General features: G+C 34.2%; 1 protein-coding gene across 2 annotated transcripts; it reads left to right on the top strand.

Moving 5' to 3' along the window:
- The first annotated feature begins 1,511 nt into the window (after nt 1-1,511).
- On the top strand, nt 1,512-9,784 carry LOC125201537 (disease resistance RPP8-like protein 3). 2 transcript variants are annotated; one of them, XM_048099693.1, is made up of 3 exons: nt 1,512-1,640; nt 4,457-7,939; nt 9,561-9,784. In XM_048099693.1, exon 2 carries the CDS (start codon nt 4,544-4,546, stop codon nt 7,898-7,900), a length of 3,357 nt encoding a protein of 1,118 aa, XP_047955650.1. In that variant the 5' UTR covers nt 1,512-1,640; nt 4,457-4,543; the 3' UTR covers nt 7,901-7,939; nt 9,561-9,784. The 2 variants fall into 2 exon arrangements, 1 of the variants encoding a protein (XP_047955650.1); XR_007172932.1 differs by lacking the exon at nt 1,512-1,640 and having other exon boundaries at nt 3,626-8,604.
- The last annotated feature ends 4,815 nt before the right edge of the window (nt 9,785-14,599 follow it).

The following is a 14,599-nucleotide window of genomic DNA, read 5'->3' on the forward strand; positions in this document are numbered from 1 at the left end:
CGATACGCAATTATTTTCTTTAGAAAAATTTTAAATATCATAGTTAAGGACGCAAAAGAAAGCGTCCTTAAATTAATGATAAAATAACTTATTTTTTATTTTTTTTAGAACATTTTCATCATCTAATTTTAGTTGGGACACCAATAATAAAGATATCTTTGAAGTATTGGTGATATATTGAGAAACACAAATTAGCATCCTTAAATGCATTAAAAATGTCATTTTAAGTTTTTTTTTGTTTTAGCGAATATCCTTATCTTCATTTATATGTTTCCTAAATTTGACCAAATGTTATCTTAGCTTCATGTCCATCCATAGATTATAAATATCTGAAATTAACTAAAAAATTAAGCCTAGCTAAAATTACGACATGCATTCTCCATCAGTTTGATTTGTGGACGAAAATGGAAGGCCCGAAATTGTTGGCGGCTAACCTACATGACGACGGGCTGATAGTTTAGTTTTTATTGGGCTGAAATATGGCTTCATGAGAGTTTGGGCCTACCACCACATGACTCTACATGGAACCATATCACCTAAATGTCATTTATTTATTTATTTGATAAAATATCATATCCTTTAAGTTTTTCCGATTTCATGCAATATTTTTTCAATACCGTTGTAACTTATTAAAATAGCAAATTATTTCAAATCGATTCAACAAATTCTCTTTTATCTATTCACGAGAAAAAATATGTTTTATTATTATTATTATTATTATTATTATTATTATTATTATTATTATTATTATTATTATTATTATTATTATTATTATTATTATTATTATTATTATTATTATTATTATTATGAATAAATTGTAATAAATCAATTCATTATTTAGAAGTGGGGTTCAAATTAAGAGAAAAATTAAAATTTCGGCCAGTCCTGCGTTTTCAAAATAAGACGAGACTACATGCAGTTTGAACTTGTTTGCACCACAAAATTTATGGTGAAAATATATCTGATATGATATCCGAAAAATTATGCATGAACATTATCGTCTTCTACATTTAATTATAATATCATTATTTTATTAAAAAATATTGATAGTCAGTCATTGCTAACATGCGATGAATTATGACTAACGAGAATAATTTATGCTACACACGTATATATGTGCTTGTTGTATATATAAAGTGGTCGGGTAGGGTGGAGTTAAATTCTATTGATAAATAAATGTGGTATGATGGATAAAAAAAATATGAGCTTAAAAGATTACAATTTATATAGGAGAATTTTAGTTGAAGTGTAGAGCGTGCTTAAGGTTAGCCGGATTAAGAATTCTGATTAAATTAGCTTCATTTCTTTATCGGCTCTGCATCCTTGTTGGGTCACTGATCACCGCTTTCGTTCTGATAAAATATTTAGTTAGAGATATTTATTTTTATGTAACAACCAATATATATCTGCATTATTGGTTTGAAAATATTTTTAAGATTAGTTGTCGTTGTATAAGAGTTGAGGCATATTTTAAGATTAGGGGTGTTACAATCACCACCTAACGCCGTTGACGAATCTCGACATACATACTAGTTCATCGGCATATCTCGACAGCCATGCTCCCAAAAACTCTTCCATGGAATTTTCTCAACATAATAGTTGAATCGAATGGATAACTGCATAGAACTCTTACAAATCAAGTAAGTCCTTCCTTTCTCTACTATTTTTTTAAATCATGAAATTTGTTATATAATGAGTTATACATGTTTCTGGTATTGGTTTGAGCGTTAAAGTATCAAAAATTGGAAGACACATAGGGATCTAAAATAGCGATGCTGAAATTGTAAATTTATGCTGGTTAATTGTTTGAATCAATTACAGTTATGTTTATAACAGGGATATTGACACCTAATATAATAAAACTTTCAAAAAGTTGAATTTTTCCCACGAACTTTAAAAAATTGGCAAAATAATATCTTGAACTTTACCCCGAGTTTGTTATTTCCCACCAATAAAAATATTCCGGAAAATAATATCAAGATATGAATTTTTTTCGTAATTTCTTGACAACAACTTCGAGAGTTTCAAGTTTTTCAATCTTTGAGAATAGTTTTTCTAGAATTACACCCTCCAAATTTGTTCTTCAATCTAATATTATAGCCATAATTTTTCATTGGTAGGATAATAAACTCAGGGTAAAGTTCGTTATATTATTTGTCAATTTCAAAGTTCGTGGGAAAAATCCAACTATTTGAAAGTTTTATGATATTAGATGTCAATATCCCTTTATAATATTATTAAATTTAAACCCGTGTTGAATTAAAAAAAAAAAAATTTAAATGTATACTAAGAAGAAGAATGGCCGAGAAGTTGGAGTTACAGTGATTTATTTTATGAATTCTATTTTATTATATATTTTGTAAATTAGTTATACTGTTTAAAGTTGAAGAGTTTATGAGTAAGGAATGAGTACACTGATGAATAAATGTAATTGTATCATTAATTTATACAAAGTTTATACATAAACTGCTTATATTTTGTTAAGAGTAAAGGCCAAAAGTGGTCCTTAACATATGACTGTTTTATCAATTTGGTCATAAACATTATCTTTTTGATTATTTGGTCCCTCACAAATGAATTCTGACCCGAATCGGTCCCCAATTAACAGATACGTTAAAAAAATAGACGGTCAATTGTTAAAAACACTAAAATGACGAAGAACAGTTCTTCGTTCTCCTTTCTCTATTCTCCTCTCTTCCGGCGACGGCTGCAGTTCGTGAACAAGTTATGGAGCGTTCTTTGTGCACCAGACGGTCCGGGGAGCGTCCTCCTCCACGCGGCTGACGCCGTTGGCTAGCACGGCGTTGGCCTTGAGCGTGTCGAAGCATTTGGGGCAGTCGGGCTCCTCATGGAAGCGGAGGCGGAGGATGGCTCTCTGGGAGCTCAGATCAGCGGCGGATCCGTCGTTTAAGGTGTTGTGCTGGTGGTGGGTTGCGGCGTGGAATGGGGAGAGGGATGCGAGGAGCTTCTGGTGGGCGGATATGTTGGGCAATCGGAGCTTCACTTCGACTTCCATCAGTAATCGAGAAATGGAAGCCGTGATTGGGGATTTTGTTGGATGGATTAGAGGCCGATGCGGTGGGATTTGGAGGTGGGGTTGACGGCGGAGCGATCGAAGTGGTGGAGGAGGGAGGAGGCGGCAGCAGCGGCGCGTTGTTTGCGGGCTTCTTCGAGTTCTTCTTTGTCTTCCACTTTCAATTTGATTTTTATAGGTTTTCGCCGAAGCATCTCTCTATTTCTTTCTCTTTGCTTTTAGAAGTAGAATCCCTACTCATATTTAGTCAAATTTGCAATCATCGTCTATTTTTTAACGGATCTGTTAACTGGGGACCAATTCGGGTCAAAATTCATTTGTAAGGGACCAAATAATCAAAAAGATAATGTTTATGACCAAATTGATAAAACAACCATATGTTAGGGACCACTTTTGGCCATTACTCTTTTATTAATACTCCCTCCGTCCCTGATTAAGTCACACTTTTCCATTTCGGTCCGTCCCCAATCAAGAGTCACACTTCATTTTTACCATAAATGGTGAGTAGGTCCCACAATCCACTAACTCACTTTACTCACATTTTATTATAAAACCAATATAAAAAGTGGGTCCCACATTCCACTAATCTTTTCAACCAACTTTTCTTTACATTTTTTAAAACCCGTGCCCAATCAAAGTGTGACTCTTAATCGGGGACGGAGGGGGTATCATTTTGTACTAACATGTCGTAGGGAATTTTCTTGTACAAAATTAGGTCAACCCTTTTCCAAAAACCAACAATCATTCACTTTCTTCACGTCAACTTCCCAACTCGTATCTCTTTCCCCTCGCATTATGTTGCATCTTGTCGGAATATTCTCACCAAATTCGTCGACCAAATCTGGAGGAATTCTCTATTGCATATGCAAACAAATTAAGGAGAAATAGAATTATTAAAGCATTATTATTATTATGAAAGTTAGTGGGTAAGTGGCAATGAATGTCATTAGTGGATAGTTAATCATGAAAAAAATGAAGAGTTTTAGTATTAATATTTCATTTAAGTTACATAACATGATATTTTTAAATTTAAAAATAAAGTAAGTATATGAAAAAATTCTTTTTATACTATGAATGACATTCTTTAATTATTCCCAAAACTCTCCTTTTATATATTTATAGATAGATTATAATTTTTAATTTTTTAAAATATAAACTTTTGAAATGATATAAATTTTAATATAAATTTGATAAAGAAAAAATATGTCGTGAAAAATGAGTTTCATATCATAAGAGGGAAAGAAAGTTCCTAAAATAAATGGGATGTCGGCACTGCACTGCTTTACTAAATTTCAGCCCCGTTTCTTAAAATTTCTGATTCCGTCATTGTTCAATGCTTTCGTTCTCATAAAATTTTTAGTAAGAGATTTATTTTTATTGGTTTGGAAAGAATATTTTTAAGATTAATAGTTGTTGTATTAGAGTTGACGCATATTTAATTCGGAACCACCACCTAACGCCGTTGACAAATCCTGTTCTCCGGCTTCACCACCGCAACTCTACTCCGAGATGGCGGCTTATGGTGCAGCCACTTCTCTTAAGTACACGATTCATCGTATTCTGCATTCGTCTCGGATTTCGCTGGTTCATCCCTCTCAACAAATCTTACAACGAGCGTATGAGGCCATGGTTCGCTTGCAGAAAGTTTTACTAAAGCTGGATGAGACGAGCTACTGCAAGATCAGGACGGAGGTGAATGTTGTGGATGAACGAATCAAAGAGGTTGTATGGGAATTCGAAGATTTACTCGAATCCCATTACACAAATCAGATTCTTCTACAGCTCAAAAGAGAGAGAGATCACTTGTCTTTCTTAGCAGATATGCAGAGTCGTCGGCAGAGTGTTGATTGCTTCGTCGAGAGAGTGACGATGACGGAGGCGGGGTACAAAGTTCAGCTGGAGAATATGCCTGAAGAAGAAGGCGAACCTGTTTCCTCAAGGATTGATTTCGGTGGAATCAACTCTGAGAAGGTTGGATTATCTGATGAATTTGAACGAGTCAAGGATTTGATTCTTGTACAAGATCGTGGCAATTTCAATTGGCTATCAGTGATTGGGGTGGCAGGGGTTGGAAAGACAACTCTGGCGAAGAAAGTATTTGACGATCCAACTATTCAGAGACATTTCGAGCTTCGAGCATGGGTCACAGTGGGCGGAAAATGTGATTCCAAAACTTTACGACGCATTCTAGCTCAACTGGATCCCAACATTCGCCACCAAGTGCTTAACCAAGGAGATGACGATGATGGCATCGATATTTTAGTTGGAGTCTTGAAAGAGAGATTGAAGAATAAGAAGTGTCTCCTTGTGATGGACGATGTATGGGAATGGGACAAACGGCTAATGGATAGATTGCCAAAGGAGAATATTCAAATCTTGCTTACAAGTAGGCTAAGATCTAATGGAATGTCACTTCGAAGATTGCTAGGAGTTAAAGGGTCTCCATTTCAAGTAGTATGTTTGCTGAATGAAGAAGAACGTGAGAAATTACTTGGTGTGAAGGTGCTCAATCAGAAGGGTTTGGGAGATCTCTTATCTTTCTCTGTGGATCTGCAGAGTCTGCGGCAGAGTGTTGATAGCTTCATCGAGACAGTGACGGTGATGGAGGCAGAGTATGATATTGAACGGTTGAATATGCCTGAAGAAAAAGGTGTACCTCTTTCCACAAGAATTGATTGCCATAGAATCAACTCTAATATGGTTGGATTATCTGATGAATTTGGACAAGTAAGGGATTATCTTCTTGCAGAAATTGAAGTTGATAAAAGATGTGTAGATGAAAAGGATTGGCTATTAGTTATAGGGATGGCAGGGGTTGGAAAGACAACTCTTGCAAAGAAAGCATTTGAAGATCCAACCATTCAGAGACATTTCGACTTTCGAGCATGGGTGAAAGTGGGAAGAAAATGTGGAATCAATGAAATATTACGATGTATTCTAGCTCAAGTGGATCAAAACATTCGCAACCAAATGCTTACTCCAGCAGACAATAATGATGACGAGGTGGAAGAACTCTTGGAAGAGAGATTGAAGGATAAGAAATGTCTCATTGTGTTAGATGATGTATGGGAATGGGACACAGATATAATTGATTACTTGCCACATGATAATGTCCGAATCTTGGTTACAAGCAGGCTAGGAATTGAAGAATCTTCGCATCATGTCATAGTACGATTGTTGACTTTCGAAGAAAGTAAGGAATTACTTGGCGAGAAGGTGTTTGGTAAATATGGTTTCCCTTCCCACCTGGAGAAATTGGGAGAAAAGATTGCCAAAAAATGTGAAGGTCTTCCACTTATGATAGTCACAGTTGCCGAGCTCCTATCCAATGAAGAAAAGACCCCAGAATTCTGGACTGCGGTAGCTGGGAAAAAACATAATTCAGTTTTCGTGGATGCATATAGTAAAATATATGAGGTACTTTTACCAAGCTATGAATACTTACCTCAATATCTAAAAATGGTTTTTCTCTATATTGGAGCTTTCCATCCGTACAAAAATATCGAACAAAATCACATGTTCTCCTTGTTGCATGCTGAAGGGTTTCTAGAACATAGTCTAAAACAGACTAAGGAGCCTTTTGCTGAATTTTGCTTGGAAAGGCTTGCAAGCTATTATCATCTTTTTCTGTTTAGATTAGATACAAAATCTTGGTTTTCAAGGCCACAGTCCCGCGTGCATTCATGTTGGCAGCACTTGTGTAAGAAAGAATCAAGTAAGATCAAGTTTCTGCATGTCTTACAAAGTTGGCATGATGTTTTGAAAGACCAACGTCGGTTGTGTACCAATGATCACATGTTGTTTGCCTTTGAACAAGTGCTTCGCTCAATAACGTATGATGGCGCATCCACCGTCCGTTCTTTGCTTTGTTTTGGTCCTTACCATCACTATCCGGTGCCAATACTTGCCATGAATTTCAAGCTGCTCAGGGTATTAGATGCTTACCAAGTCCGGTTCTACCATTTCCCACTTGAAATTTTCAGACTAGTTTGTTTGACGTATCTTGCCCTAACTTGCACCAGAGAGATCCCATCTTCCATATCCAACCTTTTTCAGCTTCAAGTGTTTCTTATCAAATCCCATGAGAACATTAAAAAGCGTGGAGTTGTGTCATATTTGCCGATGGAAATGTGGGACATGCAAGAACTAATATGTATTGATGTCACTGGAAGAGACCTACCAATCTCTAATGGTGATACTACTTTGGACAAACTCCACACTCTTTCTGGTGTTAGTACGAAGAGTTGCACTAGAAAAGTTCTCAGAAGAATCCCCAATTTGAAGTCATTACTAATTATTATGGAGTTGGAACCTTATGCTGACGACAATAATGACGACCCATTGAGTGGATTGGATTATATATCTCAAGAACTCCTTCATTTGGAGGCACTTAAATTTCTTGTAGTGAACCCTGAGATGATGTTTGAGTATGTGGTTCCTTTTAAAATGTTCCCATCAAGTCTGACATTGTTGAAATTGGGTGGCACTGGGTGTTCATGGCAGCACTTGAATGACATTGGTTCGTTGCTACCAAATCTCAAGGAGCTTTTCTTACATGACTATGCCTTCCGAGGGCCAGAGTGGAATATAGTCATTGGGTGTTTTTCAAAACTTGAGACACTTGTAATTCAAGACACTGATTTGGTGCGATGGAGCGCTCAAAGGCGAAGCCTCTCAAATCTTAAACTCCTAAGTTTACAGCATTGCTACAAGTTACAGCAACTCGAATGGAAATATGGTAGAGCAAGATATAAATCTGAAATGCATGCAATTGAATTAATTGAGTGCAATCCCATGGCTGTAAGCTCTGCCAATCAGTTACCGGAATCTTTGTTTACAGTTCGTAGCTACTCTTCTTTTTGTTAGCTGAGAAGTCGTAGCCAGAATCTTTTGCTTGGTTAACAGGTTAGCCTCCCTACTTCATATAATTTGCACTAACTTTATAAATTCACTTATTTCTTACCTATAATGCATGTGTTTGTGATTTAAACTTGACGATGTGTTTTTGTTATATATTATCGTAGTACGTGTGTTTTAAGTTGTTAGCTGCTCTTTTTCTTGCTAGTGTGTGTGGTTTGGTGGTTTCTATTACTGCGCGTGCAGTGTGTTTCCTGAATCTAAGGATTGTGAATTGTTGGATTTTGCTGAGGATCATGAAACCTAGACGGTGATTTATGTTTGTAACCGAAACTGTTGTCAGTTAGATTTGTATGAAAACATACATGTAGTTCAAGCCGTGTTATGCATGATTTTCACTTTGTTTTGATTCTATGTGGATCAGTTGATGCGTTTTCGTTAGTCGAAGTTCATCAATAAGCTCATTTTCAAGGTGAGAATATATTTATATGTTTATTTATCGATTAATGTAGCAAAAGAGAAGGGATTATTACTTGATTCTTGATTATTTTGTTTTTATATTAGATTGATAAGTGTGTATGTATACAGTATACCATCATCACATTTGTATAATAGGATTTCAACCTCTTTCTATGATGTTTATAGAGATTCACATTGAGGAATTCTTGCAATGAGAGATCAGTGTGGGTTTATGTTGTGGCTATAGATTTTAGGTATGTTTTTCACAATTACAGTTCAAAAAGACCAACAGAATACTTGCTAGTATGTAGAAATTGTTGTAAGAATTTTAGATGCAGAAAAGGTTTAAATCCCCTTGAGCTTTCATAAGCATGATTAATATTTTGTGTTCAAAAATGGTTTATTCCTTACCTAAAATGCTCGTGCTTGTGATTTAAACTTGATGCGTTATGGTTATATGTATCTTATTGTTGTATTTGTGTTTTAGGTTGTTGGCTGCTCTTTTTCTTACTCCTAATTATGAGAATTTGACATCTAATTAATGTTCAAGTTTCGTCCAACCTCTGATATATTTGTTGATGTGGAGGATAATGCCTTGAAATGTCTTAGGATTGTGATAGTATGTTAGGAACCTAAATTCCTAACGAACCGATAAAACGGAAAATAACAATATAAAGAGAATCCGGCGCCCGTTAGGGTCGGCGGAGAGATAAATACGGATAAATCCGGCGCCCGTGAGGGTCGGCGGCAGAACGGGGCTGAGCGCGGGAGTATTCCCGTCGGCAGCAATTGATTTGTGATTCAAGCCAAGTTGGACGAAATACTGATTCCATTAATTGGTTGAATGAATAACAAGATAATAATATATCCTATTTATAATAGGAGAACTACTACCCTAACTTAATGAACAAGAAAAATATATGAAAAGATATGAAAATCCCTAATATATCTAAACTAAACGAAGGTTCGTAGCATAGTAGCTGGCATAGTTACTTTTGACAGTATGTTCAACTCATGTTTTTTGATGTTTTGATTATGAGAAGTGTAGGCCCTTCTTTTCTTGATGTGTGTTTTAAGATGGATAAGAATTTGACCAAATTTCATAATTTTTCGAGCACGTTTATGTCGATATGACAATATACATGTTTATAATATTTATATATATATATATGCTAACATCCTATATTCATTTTTCATTTTTCATTTTCAGCAAAAAATAAAAGATCAGAAGGGGTAAGACGACGTCGATTTGTAATTGAGTCATATGTGTTTTTAAGTCATTTTCTGTAATCGCGTGTGGGCATGTTATAAGCTCATTCATGGGTTTTTCTTCGTTTGGTTCTTTTCCCATGTCGTACGTAGTGTTTGAATCAAACAAGACTCTTGTTTCTTAATACTACAAATTCTACTTAATTATGATTCTATTTTGAGCTGTGTGAACGTTAGTATCTTTCGTTCTCTACCCATTTATTTATTTCTTCCTTTCTTGTGATTCTTGGAAAAGTGTAATCAAAGTTGTACAAGTATTTATCTTTTAAATGTTGTGCATGGTTTATACTGATAGGATAAACCTCCTATCGGACTGATCGGCGTTCGTAGATCGGCGATCGATAAATGCTTGTCGCGGACAAGTGCCCGTCGAGCACGACGGTTTTCTCACTTAGGAGAACAAAATGAACGATAATATTGATATTCTATTGATTGATTTGATTACAATAGGTCCTATTTATAATGCTAATAATTAACTTAATGAACAAGAAAACAAAGACATGGAAAAGATATACAAATCCCTAATTTGAATAACTAAATAATGCTAATACTCGTATCAACCACCCACGGTTGAAATCCACCTTGTCCTCAAGGTGGGAACTCGGCAACCAAATCTGGTGTTGTGCGCGGAACATCTTCCGTCGGGCAGCGGCGCAGCTTGGTTTGAGATGGTATAACTAGTTGTTGTGCGCGGGTGGATTCCCGTCGGGCAACGGCGTAGCTATGGATCGATCAGTGTGGCTAGTTGCTGTGCGCGGTGGATTCCCGTCGGGCAGCAACATAGTTGTGATTCGATCGGTGTTAACATAGTTGTGATTCGATCGGTGTTTTGGAGGGTAAGATCGTGATGAAAGCACCAATTTGATAGGATAAACTTCCTATCGGGCTGATCGGCGTTCGTAGATCGGCGATCGATAAATGCTTGTTGCGGGCAAGTGCCCGTCGAGCACGACGATTTTCTCACTTAGGAGAACAAAATGAACGATAATATTGATATTCTATTGATTGATTTGATTACAATAGGTCCTATTTATAATGCTAATAACTAACTTAATGAACAAGAAAACGAAGATATGAGAAGAAAAAAAAAAACAAAGAAATGGAAAAAAAAGACAAAAATTATGGAAAAGAAAACAAAAATATGGAAAAAATATGCAAATCCCTAATTTGACTATTTAAATAATGCTAATACTCGTATCATACACCAATTTAGTGGACGTCATGCAACGTTCAAAATTTAAATAAAAAAACTGAAAGATTATTAATTTCCAAAATGAGTATATTGAAAAATAAATATAGTCGTTTAAATAACAAAGTAGTACTATAATCGTATTCTAGTCAGTTTCACTAGATTTGAAAATAGAATACAGTATTAAATTAAAAAATTTCATATTTTATAAAATTAACCCACCTGTAAAATTCGGATAAACTCGATATCAAAATTATGTAGCGAGGAAAGAGCCATTAATATATTCTAACTACAAATAGAATGTGGGAATTTAGTCATTAATATTTGTCACTAAAAAAAATCTCATATCATGACTTAAATCAAAGTTTGTACGATATTATTCAAAATTTTCCATTTAATATTATCAAAACTATATATAAAGAGAGTTGTAGTATTTCAATCTTCACTAAAAAAATTCAAGAACCATCATGGCTTCTCAAAAGTCCATCTTGTTGGTCACCCTTATATTGATTGTCATAGGTTTGTGTCTCTTCTTACTTCTCTAACATCACTTTTACATTCAAAATTCTTTTGTTTTCTTAGCTATGTATCACGGTTTAATTTTTTTTTTATAAACACGGCAAGCACGTCAGCAAAGTTTTGCACAACCAATAAAGATTGCGAGTATCTAGTTCCTATATGCGAAAAGACACACCAACAAGCAGTTTGTTTTACAACGCGACTTTGCCTTTGTGATGATTTGCAAGGAACTGAGAAGATTGATAGTAAATTCATTGACGACTCTTTCAATATATAATTTACGAATGATTGTCAATCAAATCACAATTTTTCGTTGGCTTTTTCATCAATCTTGTACTTTTTGAACAGTGATGTTTGAATCATAATTTTCAATTTTTCACAATTATCAAAATATTGTAAAAATAATAATACAACAAAAATTCAATATGATATGACAATAAAATGACATCATTTTATTTTTAATGTTGATCAAAACAATGTCGATTTATCTAAAACGACGTGGTTTTGTGCCATATCATTTACTGTACTGTTTTTATCATTGTTGGAAATTTGTGAAAAAGTAAAAGTTATAATTTTATATTTCATTTTAAAAAGTTATAAGAAAAATTGTAATTTAAATTATGATTTCTCTTCTCTTAAACGTATATGTCGTTAATATTTTTATGTGTGTTATGTTATTCAGATAGCCGAGATGCAAAACCAATGACGACTATGTTAGGGAGATATAAAACAGAGAAACAAAAATCGGATATCTGAAAGTCGTGTTTATCACTTTCAGATCAAATCAATTTCGGGGTTCAACCAAAATGTTTGATCGGATAAAATTCAGAGTATTAGAAGATCATATGTTTGTATTTTTGATAAATCATTGAACTAGAAAATGATCAGTAGAAGAAGAAGATGAAACAGTGCAATGAAACATTGCAACTGTTGGGAGATGAAACCGAAAATAACCGAATTTCAAAGGTTTCCAAAATTGCAATTTAGTCCTTTGACTTTCGGAAATTTTATTTTCGGATGCAATTCAGCTCGACCCCAGCTAGGGGCTCTGCCCCTTGGACCCCGCTACCCGGGGGCGCTGCCCCCGGACCCCGTTCATCTATCTAGGAGCTTCGCTCCTAATATTAGAACGGATTCAAATAAGCGTGCACTCGCACCTCCATACTTAAATGATGTATCATTATAACAATAACCGATCATTCAAGTTAATCCAATTACACTAAAATATCCAACAGACTAAAGACTTAAATGCAAAATAAGTATGAAGCTATGCACGAACGGCGTCTGCAGCTCTACTCGAGAGTAAACATTCAGTGACTTAGAGAAAATTATACTCAAAATAAGAGCAATTATATTTTTGTTGACCATGTTTCTAATATCTATCAATTTAGAGATTTTGTCTCAAATCAAAATCAATAAAGTTGAAAGTCGTTGTATGATTATGTTTGTCTTTGCGTTTTATCAATCATGATTGTAAAAATATCTCTCTATCTTCCTTTTTTTTCTCTCTTTAGTTTAATTAATTGGCTCAATTTAATGAAATGAATTTAATTAAATTTACCAAACCTTGCTTATGAAAATTATTGACTATAGTCCGAAAGTATTTTTCTGAATTTCCATACAGTGTAAAAACTAAAAACAATATCAACTTTATGTAGCAAGGAAAATAGCCATTAATACATATTGCCACAATTAAATTGGAGGAAATTAGTCATTAATAAAAATTGCCACAAATAGAATGGGGGAAATTAGTCATTAATATCCTATCACTAAAAACAAAATTGCCATGTGATGGAACTCAAATTTTGTATTCAAAATCTTCCATTTCATATTTGTAAAATGTCTATATAAAGAGAGTTGTTCAGTCCTAACTAGAACAACAAATATAGTAGTAACAAAACAAATAAAGAAAGAAATTCAAGAACTATCATGGCTTCTCAAAAGTTGATTTTGCTTGTCACCCTTTTGTCAATTGCCTTGGGTTAGCATCTCTTCTTTAACATCAAAATTACATTCAAAATTCTTTTGTTTTCCTATCTATATATCATGATACATGGCTTAATTTATTTTTTTATTTCTTTATTAAAACAGCAGGCTCATCAGCACAGCTTTGCCAAACTGATAAAGATTGCGCCCTTCTAGAGCCTCTTTGCCATGCGATCAACTTACAAGCAGTTTGTAGTAATAAGTTTTGCACATGTGGTAAAGCTGTATTGCAAGGAACTGAGAAGATTGATGGTAAATTCATCGACTCTTTCGGTATTCAATCTACGGATACAATTTTTTGTTGATTTTTTCGTCAATCTCGTAACTTTTGAAACTGTAATGTAATAATTTTTCAATTTTTTATAATTGTCCAAAAATGGTCTAAATCTAAAATATAATGACTTGTTTTAGACAATACGACATCATTCTATTTTTAGTGCTAATTAATATTACACTGATTTAACTGAAACCATGTGGTTTTGTGCCACGTCATTTAAATTTTTTACCATTGTTAAAAAATTGCTGAAAATTGTGAAGTTATGATTTTATATTCCACTTTCATGAGCTATGGGACTGACAAGTCCATAAAAAATAATAATATAAATTACAAGTATCTCTTTAATGTATATGTTCATTATTTTAAATCTATGTTTTCATGTGTGTTATTCAGTAAAGTCAGAATCAGAAAAGACTACGGATCAGAACGCAAAATTGGTATGAAGAAGGTATGCATAAATGGAGTCTCCAGCTGTACTTGAGAGTAAAGAGAGTTAGAGAAAATTCTCTCAAAAATAAGGGCAGTTATAATGTTATGTTAACCATTTTACGGTGTTTCTAATATCGATCAATAAATGAATATATTGGAGATTTTGTCTCCAAATCAATTAATTTATGAGTCATTATATGATTATGTTGTTTTATCATCATATAATATCTGTTGCAAAAATCTCTTTTTCCTCCATTTCTCCTCTTTACACAATCGTGATTAGTTTGATACACTACTCCACAATGTGTCCGGACCATCGAATTTTTACTTTTTACTATTATACTTGTTGTTTTTAATATAGCTGGGATTTAAAATTTTGATTGCAAAGGAAATTCTAACTTGTGGAAACCCATAATTAAAATATTGAGTGTAAAATAAATACGCAAGGATGTACCGAATTTTAATACATTTTTTTGTAATTTTAATAGGCCTACATTCATTTACTAAATATTCTTATTAAATGACTCATACATAAATTTTATACGGAGCAATAAATGATATATGAAAGTCGATTGCTCGA

The sequence above is a fragment of the Salvia hispanica genome, chromosome 1, assembly GCF_023119035.1.
Source record: "Salvia hispanica cultivar TCC Black 2014 chromosome 1, UniMelb_Shisp_WGS_1.0, whole genome shotgun sequence".
Lineage (NCBI taxonomy): Eukaryota > Viridiplantae > Streptophyta > Magnoliopsida > Lamiales > Lamiaceae > Salvia > Salvia hispanica.

Excerpts from the sequence above, each read along its gene's own strand:
- LOC125201537 (XM_048099693.1), top strand. The coding sequence starts at position 4,544 with ATGGCGGCTTATGGTGCAGCCACTTCTCTTAAGTACACGATTCATCGT.